This window comes from Solenopsis invicta, chromosome 7, assembly GCF_016802725.1.
Source record: "Solenopsis invicta isolate M01_SB chromosome 7, UNIL_Sinv_3.0, whole genome shotgun sequence".
NCBI lineage: Eukaryota > Metazoa > Arthropoda > Insecta > Hymenoptera > Formicidae > Solenopsis > Solenopsis invicta.
In genome coordinates, this window is record NC_052670.1 from 9692206 (window position 1) to 9709058 (window position 16853).

Here is a 16853-nt window from a genome sequence, read left to right on the forward strand (position 1 = left end):
AATATTTATTTTGTTTTCTAGATTATTATATTATCTTCATCTTAGATAAAAGTATTTTTTTTCAAATTATCTAAAATCTAAGATAATGTGAATAATAACAAGAAGAAGTATTGTCCTTAGACTTAACTTCCAATTTATTCTAAAAAGAGAATTTTTCATAATAACAGGGTTTCGAAATTCATTATCAGTACTGAAAATTTATAGTATATGTAACTGTAGTACACGTAGTAGCATAAACTATAGATTTTTAGTACTGGCAATGTATATTGGAATGCAGCTTAAATTGCACAGATCAGTAATAATGCATAATAGATAAAAACTGAATCAAAGAGGAGAATTAAAGAGGAATATTTTTTGTCAGATTAAATTATTTGAAAAACTTTAGTTTTTAACAGATAAAGATTTAAAAATAAAAATATGAAAATATTGTTTTCACATCCTAATTTTTTTTACTCAATGGCAATATTATCTAAATAAAACCATGTATACTTTTATCTTTTATTTATATAAATTAAAATTAAATTATCTTTATCTAAGATACATTTACATATATTATTTATCTTATTTTTATCTAATTAATTTTAAGTTATCTAAGCACAATACTAATTATGACAAAATAATATATTTTTTTATATTTGGTAATCTGACATGGATACATCAAATAATCAAATAAAAAAAAATCAAGTAAATAGACAATGTAAATTTTTGTATCATGTCTTTTTTACTTTTATAATTTTATAATAAAACATCTGTATAAAAGCATACTATGTATACATATAAAAATGTAATATACAACAATAACGATTATTCTAGATAATATCAGATTTTCCATTGCTATGTTTGATGTCGAAACTCACGTATCTCTCGGTACGTGAACTTCAATATTTGCTTCGGTGACTAATTGTTCTGCAACGATACAGACGGCGGATTCGCGTCTTTGTTGATTCGAAACAATATCTAGGAGCGATTACAAAAGGAAGGTCAAAGTAAGGTCCCTTTCTTGCAGTTTTAAGTTAACAAAAAATTACATTACCTTCGCAATTCTTATCACATTCCATAATTGCTTGTTTGCGTTGAAAATATTGTATGTTTAATTGTATGAGTGTAGGGACAAATATGCAGTATCCAATGCAGGCTCCAACTACAAGGGCGATAGTGATATATGCGTTATACGTCATAACAGCCATCATCAGGATATAACCGAGCGCAGTGTGAAGGGACCAGTGCAATATTTGTAGTGTCCATCTCAAACAGTTTCCACTGAGAGAACACATTGAACAAAGACATAAAATAATAGACATGTTAAATTTTGTTTTTACAAGACACAATGTGTATTCTTAAGCTATTATGAACTCCAGTGATCTTCATACTTTATTGTATTACATTTTCTACACTTCAATATAAAATATATAATCAAACGTTGAAAAAAAAAGAAAAATACAATTTAATTATAAAGAACAAGTCTAAATATTATATGTATATATTTTAAAGTGATTGATTTCCATCCAATTAACTTAATCGACAAGTACTTCAGTCAGCAGAACTGCTTAAAGCAAGATCTCTAATTATAATTTGTTGTCTGTTTTTTTTACATGTTAAACAATTCAAAATTATATTATAGGTTAACAAAATATTACAGATAATATGCTAAATATCAATGAAGTTAATTGTTTCAAATACTGTTTGGAATGCATGGGTAATATACATTTATCACTTCAAGGAGATAAGAAAACAACATACCATCTTGTATAACTTCTAAAATTTTTTGGTGTCACTCTAGATAAAAGGGATGAGCTCTCCGAAGAAGCAGAGGTCATCTTAGGTACACGTTTGATCACAGTCGGTTGCAGATGAATCTGGGAGATTTTCATGGCCTCGTACAGTATTGCGAGGGCGGCTAGGCCCAGACAAGTCGCCACTAAACCCCATACTGTGGTAACGTTGTATCCTGAAAACAGGAAAAAGATTTAAACGGATGATTTACAAGCATTGCCGGATATAAACTCTGCGCAAACTGAAAGGGAGCTTGCAGAACAGCTTGGTGTTACGCGGCAAGTCATTTACATACAATGAGAACAATTCAGAAGAAAGGCAGATGAGTTTTGCATCAACGTCCGAAGACAAAAAAAAATTACGGCGTGACACTGCATTCACTTTGATTTCAAAGTTGCGGAAAAAGGATGCTACCAACAACAATTGACCAATTTGAATGAGGCATTAGAAGAAAAGCCGTTTACTGGCCAAGAAAGTCGTAAAGTAATTCTGCTTCACGACAATGCCCGACCACATGTTGCGAAAATGACTTCAAGACCATATCTTTGCGTTAAGTTGGGACAGATCTCTCCGATTCAAACTGCCTAGAACCTTATATAAATTAGGAGTACCTAAGAAAGTTTAGTAAAATCAGCCTAGCTTTGTGATTCAAAAAGTCTATCGAGTGGAATCATGAAATATCACGTATTATTATTGATATTCACCATTGTGTATCAAGGAGTAACAGATAACAGCAATGCATTTTGTTGAATTTTTCATATAAATATATCATACTATAAAATATTAAATCAGTATACTATATTAAATCATTTTTTATATAACAATATAAATTAGTTAAAATTGTATCGCTAAAAATATGCAAGGTAAATTAATTGTTCACCGTTTTGAAACAGTGAAACACTTTGAAATTTATATAGTTGTTTAAATGTCTTTTAAACGATTAAAAATTTTAACATTTGTCCATTAAGATATAAAAGCAAAATATTCTAAGCAAGATAATTTACGTCAAAAGAAACTTTGTTTGAATTTATGCATGTACTTACGGGATATCAAGAATATTCTTATATTAAATGACATATTCTTTTAATAAATAAGTATTGTATAAATCACATAACATTATAAACAGAATATTATAAATGTGAAATGCATATGTATTTTTGATAAATCAAATGAAAAAAAACCCCAACAGATAAGTGATTAATTACGCATATGAATATAATTAATTCTCGCGACCGTACTGATAAAGATCAGAATAGCCACTAAAAATACAGAAATACCTTTAAGAATTTAATAAAAAGGGTGGTGCAATAAATTTTGCTTTTCATTTTCAAAGAAAATGAACATTATTAATATAAAATTAATACAGATATGTAATATAGGTTTTCCTCGAAGGAACCAAGTTTACCAATATGTCTCCAATCACTTGAAAGAATAGCCTCGCAGAGAAATTTATCATAGAACATCAACATCAATAGAACATCCTTCGATCAATCATCGAATTACTTCCAAAACATAAGCTTACCAATACTAATGGTAAATATCATAACAAAGGTTGGGCTAATTTCGAGCTTGTTTTTTCCTTACCTCACTATTTCGCGTGCATTCCAAATTAATTGATATTTGGATTGTGCGCGAGAGTTAGTAAAGAAAATATCGCTATGCTAAAAATCAAAATGTGTAATTTGTACTTGTGAGCTCTGTCATAAAGAATAAAAGTAACATGTTTGATATCTCGTTGACACAATATAATGTATCACTATTTTGAAAATCACGTAGCAGCTCGAATCGAAATTTTACTTCTATTTTCAATCTTAATTAGATCTTTTGAGTTTTTACTTTGTATTTCAAAATGATAATTATCGGAAAATTTTACACTTTGAGAGATTTTTTCGACTTCTTAAAATCTTTTAAGACTTTCCACAAAAACCATAGTCAATAAAAGAGGTTTAAAAGAGATCGAATTGAGGTCGAAAGTAGAAGTAAAATTTCGACTTGGGTGTATATTTACGTTCAAGCACGAACGTAAATCAATGTATCAATATTAATATAAAAGTCACTTAAAATATGAACGTTTAATTGTAGATAAGCATGTGAAGAATCGACAAACCGTCATAATGCGTGCAGCGTGAGCATATGATAAACACATATTCCCGAGGATTCAACACCGATTTATGATAGATCAGTTTATTTACATAGCCTTGCAAATAAACCTTCTATAAGAATGGATTCTTCGAATCTGGAGAAACCAATGTCGAACAATAATAATGACTATCGTAGAAAAGACCAAGGTGTACGCGGTTCTTTTACGATAATTACCAAAGGAAAACAATTTTGAATTGGATGTCCAATTTAGTAAAAGTATTGTCAGGACAATTTCCATATTCTGAACAGACACAGCAAATCAAACAGATACATGTCGACCATAAGTCAAAGGAATATCATCGATCGTCTTGCATGAATTATATCAATCCATAATGAAGATAAGTAACATTACAAGTACGACAATAAATCAAAAGAGTACAGGCATAATAATCGGTATAACGATCGGTATAGAGCGATAGGGGGAAATACAGGGGAATCGCAGGCTGCGTACCAAGACAACAAGCCTTTGAAGATAAAGATTTTAGTATTAATATAATTTGTTTTGGGTTTTTAGAATTTTTCTATTTTTGTCTGATTGATATAAATTTAATTGGTTATTACGATGGAAACAATAGAATTTTTTGTGTAAATATTTTTCAACTAAATCTCAAATTAAATTTGATGAATAAAATTTAATACTATTTTATATTAAAAATAGAATATTTGTCAAATATTATATATATAAAAGTATTCCTTTCTGCAGTGTAAAATAAAAATATATATTACACTCGGACTATGATACAAGATATTTTATATAATATCTATTGTATAATATTTCTTAAAAAAAGAGAAAAAACTTTTATGTATAATCAATAAAATATTACGTCTGTTACAGGAAATCACAAATATGAACATGATAAACATAGCTAACCTAAGACAGCACTAAGACAACCCAAAACAGAACCAAATCAAGATCAAATCATTTTTTTTTTTGTTGTTTCTTTACCCCCAGAGACTAATGTGATTGTGCTACCAACAATACATTACTACCCCACTCCATTATAGAAATAACAACGAACTATCGGAAACTCAAGAGATTGTCAATATACAATCTGCAAGAAACATTTTGCCACGTCAAAGTATTTTTGCAAATTCTTTCAGCTCATCTGAGTTTAATCATCCGAATTATGATTACTTTATTTTTTAAATTACACATAATGGTGAGATTCGAATAGTATTAATAAGAACGGTTGTTTAAAGGGATATAATATTTACTGTGTTCTTGTACTTTAGAGGAAGAGGTGTGCTACATTCGCGAAGTTACATTATTTAACTTTTGGTTTTTTGTTATAAAAAATTCTATAAATATTACAAAGAACGAGATACTTAATAGTCGTGATTGCAAGTGTATAGCGTAGACGCGAGCGTTGGTGGGGTCCAGGGGCATGAGGGAGTGGCGGTGCCAACATAGGCCCGGTTTTTCATTATCCGGTTAACTTGTGGTTAAACTTAACCTGTTGTTTTATCCAATGAGCTTCACTCATGATGATGCTATAGGTGAAGCTCATTGGTTGAAACATCAGGTTAAGTTTAACTACAAGTTAACCAGATAATGAAAAACCGGGCCATAGACGTATAATACAGACTGCACGTTCCCTATTCTGCCTATGTTAAAAAAATGTTCTCATGTTAGAAAGAGACAACTGATGTTGAAAGAGAGAGACAGAGAAAGAGAGAAAGAACAAGAGAGAGAGAGAGAGAGAGAAAGTTACTATTTAAAACATGCTGTCTCTTTCTAAAGTGAAGACAACTTTTCAGCCAAACGCGCAGTTTATATATTTGTTATTTTAAAAAAGTTTAGAGCTTACGTGGGTTTAGAGAAAAATACTGTTGTGTTTTATGTCTAATAAAATACTTGGCTAATTGTATGATCTAATCTTTTTTTGGAATAGTTTTATATACTTGGCGTACATTTTTTCTTTTTTTTTAAAAAAAGATTTTTGTAGGGATCTCACTACTTTTTGGTACTCTTTTAATTGAAAAATGTTTTTACTTTTAAGAAGATTTTAAAAAAGGTTATTATTATAAATAGCAAAATTCTTAATTATTTTCTCAACAAAATGTACAAATCAATCATATTTTCAATAACTGAAACAGTGTGAGAAGGTTATGGAACGATCTATTTCACCAGTCTTCCGTCAAGTACTAGCCTAGGCTTATCCTTCCCCTCGCCGCGCGCTTCTCACCGTCGCCTACTGGAGTACGTTCCAAAATCTAACTGATTACCATGGTCCGTTCCGAAATACTAATATGACTAATATGAATGGTTAATCAATGGTAACCGTTCCAAAACGCGCAGCTAATTAACCACGAAGGTAATTTACTTACCTCACAAAATTATGAGGTTGAGAAGGTTATATACCATTACCAAAACGCGGGAGAGTATGAAACCACGGTTGATACCTTGGTTAACCAAGATTGCTTTCGGAACGTACCCTTGTCGGGACGCGGTAGGCAGTCTTACGACTATGTTCTGTGATGAGCGCAACCGCCACGTCTTATGGTCTTATCTACCCATCAACAACTACACCGCTGCTACGAGTGTGTCTGCATAAAACGCTTTGTGGGAAGACGTATTTTTTCAAAAGGAATCCGACTTATTCGGCCGCTAATTTGTTCTGATTATCACGATATTTTCACGTAAGTGTGCAGTTTGTGTATCCTACATATTATGAATATGCAATTGAACCACGATCCCGTTTTTTATATATATGTTTGTATATATGAAATGGTACTACGTGTAATTTCGTCACGCCGCACAATGGGGTCAAATGAGAAATTGTGTTTCTTAATTGTCTACAACCTTTAATTCTTAACGGATTTTAATGTTTTTTTTTTCTTAATTAAAGCTTAAATTGCTAACAAAGTTAAAGTTGCGTGAAGTTGCCCCCCCCCCATTATTAAAAATCTAGTAACGATCATTACTATTCGATTGGTGGTTGTTTGGTGGTGTTTGGTAGTCCATTCCCGACGATTGGTAGTCGAAATTTTAATTAATAATACAAAAAAAAGACATACTTGCATGAAGTTGGCCCCCCTTTCATAAAATTTGACTTTTCAGACTGCATAAAAAATTATAACAGTAAGCATTTGTTTGGTGATTGCTTACTGACGTTTGATAGTCCATTCTTGATGATTGGTAATTAAAATTGTAATTAATAATACGAAAAAAAGACATATGCTTGCGTGAAGTTAGCCTGCCTTTCATAAAATTCGGCTTTCCAGACTGCATAAGAAATTATAACAGTAAGCATTCGTTTGGTGGTTGCTTACTGACGTTTGGTAGTCCATTCTTGATTATTGGTAATTAAAACTGTAATGAATAATACGAAAAAAGGACGAACTTGCGCGTGAAGTTAGCTCCGCCTTCATATAATTTGGCTTTCAGACTGTATAAAAAATAATAATAGTAAGCATTGGTTTGGCGGTTGCTTACTGACGTTTGGTAGTCCATTCTTGATTATTGGTAATTATAACTGTAATTAATAATGCGAAAAAAACATACTCGTGTGAAATTAGCCCTACTTTCTTAAAATGCGGCTTTTCAAACTGCATAAGAAATTATAACAATACGCTTTCGTTTAGTAGTCGCTTATATACTGACATTTGGTAATTAGAACTGTAATTCATAATGCAAAAAAAAGGTATATGGTATCTAATTTTTAATGTTTATTATATTAATGTGATCCAAGAATTTATGTGATCTTACTTTTGTTAAAATTTTTATTTTTTCTTATATTTTCGGTCCGTCTTATGGACCAAAACGTAACGAGCTATGGACTCAAAAAGATACGTGGTGAGTTAGGTTAAAAGAATCATTTACCGTAGAACACGGTGACTTTGGTACGTGAGATTACCATAGTACAGTAACACCTTTCAATTTAAAATTTTATACTCATATTTTCTATTGCCACAAAAAATCGTGATCTAAACTTAACAAAGCAAATTTCTTTGTTTCAGCAGTTAATATTACCTCTCTCTGAAATTTTTAAAATTTAAAAAGTGTTGTATCAAAGTCATCTGTTTTATAATTAAGGCATTTTGATAACATTATATACCTTCTATTGCAGAATGTATACATTGTAATTCTTTGAAGGGTATTGTTTAATGTCTTTGACGAAAGTCGAAAAGATGTTATCAAATCATGAAGATATTTTTTAGATATATTTTGAACGTCTTTGAAATCTGTCATCTTTCAGACTTTTGTATATGTCTGGAATATAATATATTAACTTTATTTAATTTAAGTTAAATGCATGCAACCATCTTCTTTACGAAAAGAAGCTAATGTTTTAATAACACACGTAAATATTTCTAATGAATTTTTGCCATTGGAAAAAAAGCGAAAAAGTCCGCGGAAGAATTGAAAAAAATCAATTTTTTCCTAACTTTTAAAACTATAATTTTGTCGTATATTTTTTCTGATAAATAAAAAATCTTTATGTGCGTGTAAAATTCATTATTCATTTTTTGTTTATTATAAAATAAATTTTGTATACTTATAAAATTTTTGAATGCGTTTTAATATAGCTGTACATGTTATATATAGGGGTGAGTGGAGTAAATTGGACCGTGTTCCAAATCGGACCTTTTTAATTTAAATGAATACGGTTAAGCCGATTTGCTTGCCATTTATAATGTAAAGTCCTTATAAGACACCGAACATGTGACAGCAGTTTGATAGTTCTCTGTTATATCATTCACAGAGTAGACGCAAATATGTATTTTCAGCCATCGTGCGAAAATTTTTTTAAAAAAGAAAATCCTTGTAAATTATTATTTAAAAAGCGTTAAAAATTTGAAAAATAATTGATTTAAGATAATTAAAAAGTGTAGAATTAAAAAATATAAATTATTTTGTGATCTCTTTTGCAGTTTATTGTAAAAATTGTTCCAAAGTTTGAAAAGACTTTTGTCTAAATCGGACTTTTACGTCGTTTGCAACCTGATCGTAGCACTGATAATCGGCCGATCAAATCTGGTCCTAGAAATGTTAAATTAGTAAAATATTATGAGTCATGAGACTCAGAATAATTGAATTTTATTAATTTCAACTTTAATTATATAATAAGAATATCATAACAAGACCGAGAAAAGTCTAACTATATAAACTGTCACTAATTTGTTTTTTTTTAATAAAATTTTTATTTTTTACTGTCAAATTGTTCGTTTTTATTTAATAAAAAAATACATTATAATCTTTTAAAATTTTATTTAAAAGCTGATAAAAATGGAAGTGTCCGATTTGGACCAGGGAGTGGTCCGATTTGAAATCAGTAGTTCGAAATCGGATCGGAAAAAGCGTTTTTACATTTTCCATTATAATTTAACACAGATGAGAGATACGTCAAAATGGTCTCAAGCAAAAATGAAGGAAATTAAATTATCTTTCTATTGGCACCTTCAGTTTTACAATCGGATTTTATTTGCGTCTTATAGAAAGCAAAAACTGCAGCTAGGTCCGATTTATCCCACTCTCCCCTATATATTAAAAAAAAATGAACATATATATATATATATATATATATATATTTTCATTTTTTTAAATTTATATATATTACTCCATGCGGTTCTATCTTACAGTCTTCATGACAGTATTGCACTGAGTTCACTAGATCATTATATATATTCCATGTGCTGTGTATTCTTCTTGCATATGCAATATAATGCTAATTAGTATATGCTATTATTCCAGCTAACCTATAAATTTAGTATAAAGTGATGAATTATAAATATATTGTGAGCAAGTGTAAAAAGAAATTACAAAATTATATTGCCATATTTTAAAAACAATTATGATTGCTAAAGCTACAATGTATTATCAATAAATTTAAAAATACGAAAAGCATAGAATATATTTTTTATATTAAATAGAAAACTCCAACTGATATATAAAAACACAATATAAATGAAATGCTTTACTGGTTATTGCTAAAACTTAGTGTTGATCTTTATTGTGTGTTTTTATATACATTTTCAAGTTCACGAAATTGCATGCCGGATAAATTTTTGGTCTTAAAACACAATTCTAATTGTAAGTTAAACAAGAAACAATTATATCACGTTATTAAATTGGAAGAGAGAATTTATTCGCATTTAGTTTATTTTACTATCGATATAAACAGAATTAAAAAAAAAAAAAAATTGAATGAATCTTTTATTCAGATACATTATTTCTTTTTGTATTATTACAATTTTTCGACTACCAATCATCGGAAATGGACTACCAAACGTCAATAAGCGACCACCAAACGAATGTCGCTTACTGTTATAATTTCTTATGCAGTCTGGAAAGTCGAATTTTATGAAAGGCGGGCCAACTGTACGCGACCATGTCTTTTTTTTGTATTATTAATAACAGTTTTAATTACCAATAATCAAAAATAGACTACCAAACGTCAGTAAGCAACCACCAAACGAATGCTTACTGTTATAATTTTTTATGCAGTCTAGAAAGTCGAATTTTATGAAAAGGGGACGGGGGCCAACTTTACGCATGCATGTCTTTTTTCGTATTATTAATTACAGTTTTTATTACCAATCATCAAGAATGGACTATCAAACGTTAGTAAGCAACCACCAAACAAATGCTTACCGTTATAATTTCTTATGCAGTCTGGAAAGCCGAATTTTATAAAATGGGGCCAACTTTACGCGAGTGTCTTTTTTTGTATTATTAATTAAAATTTCGACTACCAGTCGTTGGAAATGGACTACCAAACACCACCAAACAACCACCAATCGAATAGTAATGATCATTACTAGATTTTTAATAATGGGGGGGCCAACTTCACGCAGCTCAAAGTTAAAAGGGAACCTCGTGTAAAATCGATTTTTTTCACATTTTCTGTTTTTTTGCTGAAATTGTTAAGAAATTATTTCAAAAATATGAAAAAAAAACCTTAGAAAGTTATAAGAAACTTCCTTTTGTGTTAATTTCAAAGTAAAATAAGTCGGCATCAATGGCTAAAGCGCGTAGATGTTCAACTTTAAACGTCTTTTTCTCAAAACGCAAAATTTTGCGCGCCGGTCAATGTAACTCAAAAACTATCTTGACCGATCATCTTCAAATTGCTCATTCTTCAACTATCTGGCCTCAGCATATAGAGGAGTAAAGGGTAATATAGCACCCATTTTCATTTTATTGAATCATTTTGTTTATAATTAATATTTTCTATTGAAACTTGAACGATTATATTCGTCAAAATGTTGTTTGACAGATTCTAGGCTCAAAATAATGAGATATTTATTATTTAGGACGTGATTTATAAAAATCTAATGGTCTGTATAATCGGTAGCAGAAAAAAGTGGTTGTAATATGGCTATCTATAAGAATAATTTAAAAAAGTTAGTTTAGTTTAAAAGAAACACAGTATCTTGTTACAAAATTATGTATTTTTAATTTTCCATTGTTTAGAATTTTTCTAATATAGAATTTTCTTGCGTTCAGAAACTTTAAAAATACCATTAGAAATTTAGTTAGAAATGTCATTTTATCCCTGTTTAACATTAAACAACAAGCATAAAATAATGTTTTTAATGTTTCTAAACACCGCTCTCTAGAATGACGATCGATTTATTGAAGAAATATTTCAATATAAAAATTTTGCTTAAAAAGCTATATTAATAAAATTCCATGTTATTGTTTTAACTTTGTATAACTCAAAATGTGTATAGCTGAATAAAAAGGTAAATAATAAAAAAAACACTCAAGTGTATGTATATTCGTGTGATAATACACTCAAGTTTAAGAATAATGAGAAAGTATGAGTAATTAAAGGTTAAAGGTGAACCTTGAAAAAGTTTAGAAGTGCTCAAAAGTAAAAATGCCTTATAACAATTGTCACTTATTATGTATTGTCATATTAATATCACTAAAAAACGGCGGGCTATTAAATGACTAACTCCATAAGCAATTGTTAGAATACGTCATCTAATAACGGAGATAATAGGGGTAACCATATTGTCGACAGTAGCCATAATACCCTCTTCTCCTCTACCTATCCGATCATTAATATTTTGCTTTAAACAATAATTATTAACAATTGTTTAAAGTGCTTTTTTTATTTATGTCGCCGTTTTAGCGATTTTATGAATTTTTTTAATTATTTAAGCCATATGCTATGCGTTTTTACATAAACTAATAAAATTTTCTTGAAATTTTTGTTTCACATTAATTTTGTGACCTTGGCGTTGCCTGGCACAAATTCAAGACGCCAACTTCAAGCAGCTACTGTGCCGCCATTTTTAAATTTTTCAACACCAAAAAAAATTTTTTCAATTAGCCTAAATAGTAAATATTATCATGTACTTTGTCTATATTCAATAAATTTTGTCATTTAAAAAAAAATAGAGAAGAACCAGCTGTTTACACAAGGTTCCCCCTTAAGAGGGCCGATTTTCGAATTTGGCTTTTGTTTCAAAATGGCGGATGTAATATAGCGGCTGAAAAATAGAAAATTAAATCGATATTTAACAAATTGTGTATATGCGTGTTTTTGATGCTGCAAATTATAAATCTAATATTATAATTACGAAACTTATTAAATAATAAATCAAATATGGCTGCCATAAACAATAAAGTATTATAAATATGAATAAATGATAAATGAATCAAGTAATAAATAATAAAATAGTGTCTCTTTTACGATTCGTCTAATAATAATTGTAGAGCTTTGATATCAATATCCCTCAAAAAATTGTTCATTGATTTTATTGATTACTTACATAAAGATCAGACGAAGTTAACAGTTTTTTAATACTATCTTCATTTGTTGCACTTTTGCAATATTTTCGAGTGTGGTATTCAACATCCGCTTCTGAGATTTCAAATAAATCTGGTGAAGGAAAGCATGTCTTTTTTTACTTCAGAAAGCTTTTTATAAGATGGAAATATATAGAAGTACAACAAATAAAGATATTATTAAAAAGCTGTTAAAAAATTAAATTGAGTATTGAAAGTAGTACAAACAACAGTGGTTTTAATATTCAAAAAAGTAATGATAACTGAAGGAAAATTTGTGCCAAGTAATTATATTTCCTTATGGTAAGAAAAGCTTAATTGGCTGTATTATATAAATAATATTAAAAATTATTTTGCTATAGATTGCAGAAAAATGGCGAATGATCGATTAGATATAGTGATATTTGGTGCTACTGGATATACTGGAAAATACGTGGTAAAAAATGCAACCCAAATATGCAAGGATCAAAACTTGAAATTTGGTATTGCTGGTCGTAGGAAAGAAGCTTTGGAAGCAGTCATTAAGGAATTTGCCTCAGATATTGGTACATTTAAGAATTAAAATTTAATCTAAGGGCTCTTATCTCAAGGGCTAACAAACCATTTTGTTTGTTATTATTGAAGACTCATATATTGCATGCCTTTTTAGAGGACGTACATATTATCCTAGCTGACACAAAAGATGAAGAGTCTTTAATAAAAATGACAGAACGAGCAAAAGTACTTATTAGCTGTTGTGGTCCATATAGATTTTATGGAGAACCAGTCGTTAAAGCATGTATTGCTACGCGCACTCATTACGTTGATGTGTCTAGTGAAGTACAGGTAGTTATCTATGTTTGCAATGGTTCAATGACCGCTAATTGATATTTTATTTTGATATTTCCAATATTATACAGTTTATGGAGCAGATGCAATTAAAATATAATGAAGCAGCGAAAGAAGCTGGCGTTTATATAGTGAGCGCTTGCGGGTTTGACTGCATTCCTTGCGATTTGGGAATTATTTTCACCCAACAAAAATTTGAAGGAGAAGTCAATGCTGTTGAAGTTTATATGAAGATGTGGTCAACCAACACTGAGCAGACAGGTTCATATGGAACTTATGCAACTTGGGAGTCGGCGGTACATAGTATGGGTCATAAAAACGAATTACGGGAACTGCGCAGAAAATTATATTCTAATTCCAAGTTGCCCGAACTTACGCCGAAATTAAAATCAAGGTATGTAATGTATTCACAATTATGTAAGTCACATTTTGTTAATTATAAGTTAAATATAAGTCAATTTTATACACATATTAAATGTTTCAAAATTACGCAAAATTTATATATTGATAGGAAGAAAAAAATAGTTACATTGATGCTACTAATAATTTGATGGCACTATTATATTCATTAATTACAGAGGTCTACATCGAAGCGATGTTGCTGAAGGTTGGTCCATACCGGTTCCGATCGGTGCTGATCGTGCAGTAGCTCTTCGTACACAGCACTTCTTACATAACAAATATAAAATTAGACCTGCACAAGTTCAATTTTATACTACAATTAAGTAAGTAACAACAGAAATGCCATAAATGTCGAAAAATAATTTCTACTAATGTACACTTATTACTAGGACTTTCTATGAATTGCTGATGATAACCATTTTTGGTATAATCTTATTAATTATGTCTCGCATATCATGCGGACGTAATTTGCTTCTAAAAGTACGTATCAAAATATTTGTAATTATCAAAATCGTGCAAATAATACAAGCTAAATAAATGCGATATTTACAGCATCCTGCTCTATTTACAAACGGTTGTATAAGTCGCGAGATTCCGAATATGGAAAAGCACAAATCAATCTGCTTTGACATGACGATCGTGGCTCGCGGATGGACTGAAAAGTTGGCTAAATCTACTGGCAAATACACGGATCCACCTAATAAGAAAGTAATCACCAAAGTTTCTGGCAAGTCTCTCGCATATGAAATGACCAGCGTCGTAGTGCTTTTATCAGCTATAACAATTCTTAACGAAAAAGACAAGATACTTGATAAGTGAGTGAATCATTAATAATATGTTAATATATAACTTATATCTGTCATATTCATTTCTTAAAAGTTTAAAAATTTGTTAGTACAAACAATTAAAACGTAATAATTATATTATAATTACATGTTGAATATCGATTTAATTTTAATTGTTTATATATTATTGTATTTTTACAGCGGAGGAGTACTTACTCCCGGTGCTGCTTTCGGTAAAACATCTCTGATCGAGCAAATGATTAAACACAACATTAAATTCGAAGTGATATCTACCGATGTGCGAAGTAATCTATAGAATTACAACAATTCTCTATACAGTTTCTATTCATAATATTTTCTTTCTTCATAATTATGTTCGATTTTGATATTAACAATTTTGTAATTTTGAGTAGAGCTACGCTCTATGCACATATATATTTCAGGTTATTGGTATTTATGATATTTCAAAAGAAATGTTTATAAGAAATATATAAATGTTATAGTTTAACAAAATTTACTTATTGAATGTTATTAATTATTATACTCATATATTAAAAAAATAAAAGTTTTATGATATAGGTACAGGATGTTTTCTAAAAAGTGGGCTTCACTGCAGCAGCAGATATGAGTCACTAAACAAAAAAAAATTCATATAAACATATCTCATCTGATTTTATTTTACAGTACAGTCATTTTTATGCTTCAGCAATGTGCAGTTACACATTGCATAAATATAGACGACAATTCGAGGATTTTCTACCTTTGTTTTGTATTTATTTTCTACGAAGAAAATTATTAGCGTACTTTATTATATACAAAAACTGTATATAAATACAAATACATGTGAAATTGTATCCCATTATGTGAGGAGTTGTTTAATACATATAATGAGATTTAGGTTAATATTACTATACTTTTAATAAACTTAACGTGATTTTTAACAGGCACAAATATATTTTAGGAACATTGAAAGAAACAACAAAGAATATTAGAAAAGTGAAATAGCAGTGAGATAAATAAAAATGAATAAATATTATCACGATGTGTCAGCAAAGAAGCAGCTAGCACACTTGGGTCACGCATTATATGCGGAATTACGCATTTTTCCCTCGAAAAATTTCTATGTTGTACACGTCGTTTATGTTCATGAGCAGACTAAAAATTATAGTTAAGAGATTGTGCGGCCAACATTACATTACTAGTCCACTTATTATAGAAATAACAACGAACTATCGGGAACTCAAGAGATCGTCAACACAACATCTGCATAAAACATTTTGTCACGTCAAAGTATTTTTGCAAATTCTTTCAGCTTATCTGAGTTTAATCCTCCGAATTATGATTACAATTATGTTTTGAACAAATTTTGAGATCAGAATTCTTTGAATACAGATTTCTATAACAAAAACTATAATTCAGATGATGTCACTTCAATAGACTCTGATTATGTACGTACGTCATACAAATATCGATGCACAAAGCAACATATCGATGCACAAGGCAACATATCGATGACACAATAAATGCAAGTGCAATTTTTAGACGACTGATCGTAATGATTTTCATTTTTCTCCGTGCATACATATTTTTTACAAGCACACATCCCTCATAGAACTCTGTCCGCTGTAGTTGAATTTTTATATACAATTTTTTTGGCAAATTTAAAATGAAATAGTGGCTGCTTTAGTTGCGTTGCAGTTTAGTATTCCATCACGCAATTTATTAGAAATTTAGAAAAAGACTCTGAAGAAATAAATCAAACTATGAATAAATGCCGTGAGAACCAACACAAGATGTTTGTGTAAGAATTAATGTAATTGACAAACAATTATTAGACGTTTCGATCCTCTGGTTTGGATCATCCTTATTATTAGTGTAAACTTATTATTCCACATGCGATGATAATCAGGTTTGTGTAACGCAGATACAAAAATGGATAGTCGAAAATGATGCAGTACAATTGTAGTCAGTGTGACCATTCAAAAAACTTGTCACACAACGACACAGACCGCAATGTATCACACTGCAATTGTACTGCATTATTTTCGACTGACAATTTTTGTACCTGTGCTACACAAGCCTGATTAATTATCGTCGCATGTGGAATAATAAGTTTATACTGATGAAAGATGATCCAAATCAGAGGATCAAAACATCTAATAATTGTTTGTCAATTACAC

General features: G+C 29.9%; 2 protein-coding genes across 2 annotated transcripts; one reads left to right on the forward strand and one right to left on the reverse strand.

Moving 5' to 3' along the window:
* Positions 1-853: 853 nt before the first annotated feature.
* LOC120358263 (probable low affinity copper uptake protein 2) lies at positions 854-2289 on the reverse strand. The gene is made up of 4 exons (XM_039451940.1): positions 2238-2289; positions 1741-1963; positions 1034-1260; positions 854-957 (listed from the first exon to the last, which is right to left on the reverse strand). Exons 1-4 carry the CDS (start codon positions 2287-2289, stop codon positions 854-856), a joined length of 606 nt encoding a protein of 201 aa, XP_039307874.1.
* Positions 2290-5906: 3617 nt separating this feature from the next.
* On the forward strand, positions 5907-15158 carry LOC105198259 (saccharopine dehydrogenase-like oxidoreductase). Its single transcript, XM_011164928.3, has 8 exons — positions 5907-6555; positions 13021-13203; positions 13308-13483; positions 13558-13880; positions 14065-14211; positions 14278-14368; positions 14441-14703; positions 14875-15158. The coding sequence occupies exons 2-8, from the start codon at positions 13032-13034 to the stop codon at positions 14987-14989; spliced, it is 1287 nt and encodes a 428-aa protein (XP_011163230.1). The 5' UTR covers positions 5907-6555; positions 13021-13031; the 3' UTR covers positions 14990-15158.
* The last annotated feature ends 1695 nt before the right edge of the window (positions 15159-16853 follow it).

Excerpts from the sequence above, each read along its gene's own strand:
- LOC105198259 (XM_011164928.3), top strand. The coding sequence starts at position 13,032 with ATGGCGAATGATCGATTAGATATAGTGATATTTGGTGCTACTGGATAT. Across the intron at positions 13,204-13,307 it reads GGAATTTGCCTCAGATATTG|AGGACGTACATATTATCCTA; the intron begins GTACATTTAAGA and ends ATGCCTTTTTAG. Across the intron at positions 13,484-13,557 it reads ATGTGTCTAGTGAAGTACAG|TTTATGGAGCAGATGCAATT; the intron begins GTAGTTATCTAT and ends AATATTATACAG.
- LOC120358263 (XM_039451940.1), bottom strand. The coding sequence starts at position 2,289 with ATGTGGTCGGGCATTGTCGTGAAGCAGAATTACTTTACGACTTTCTTG. Across the intron at positions 1,964-2,237 it reads CTTTACGACTTTCTTGGCCA|TTTTCCTGTTTTCAGGATAC; the intron begins GTAAACGGCTTT and ends CCGTTTAAATCT. Across the intron at positions 958-1,033 it reads ATGTGATAAGAATTGCGAAG|ATATTGTTTCGAATCAACAA; the intron begins GTAATGTAATTT and ends AATCGCTCCTAG.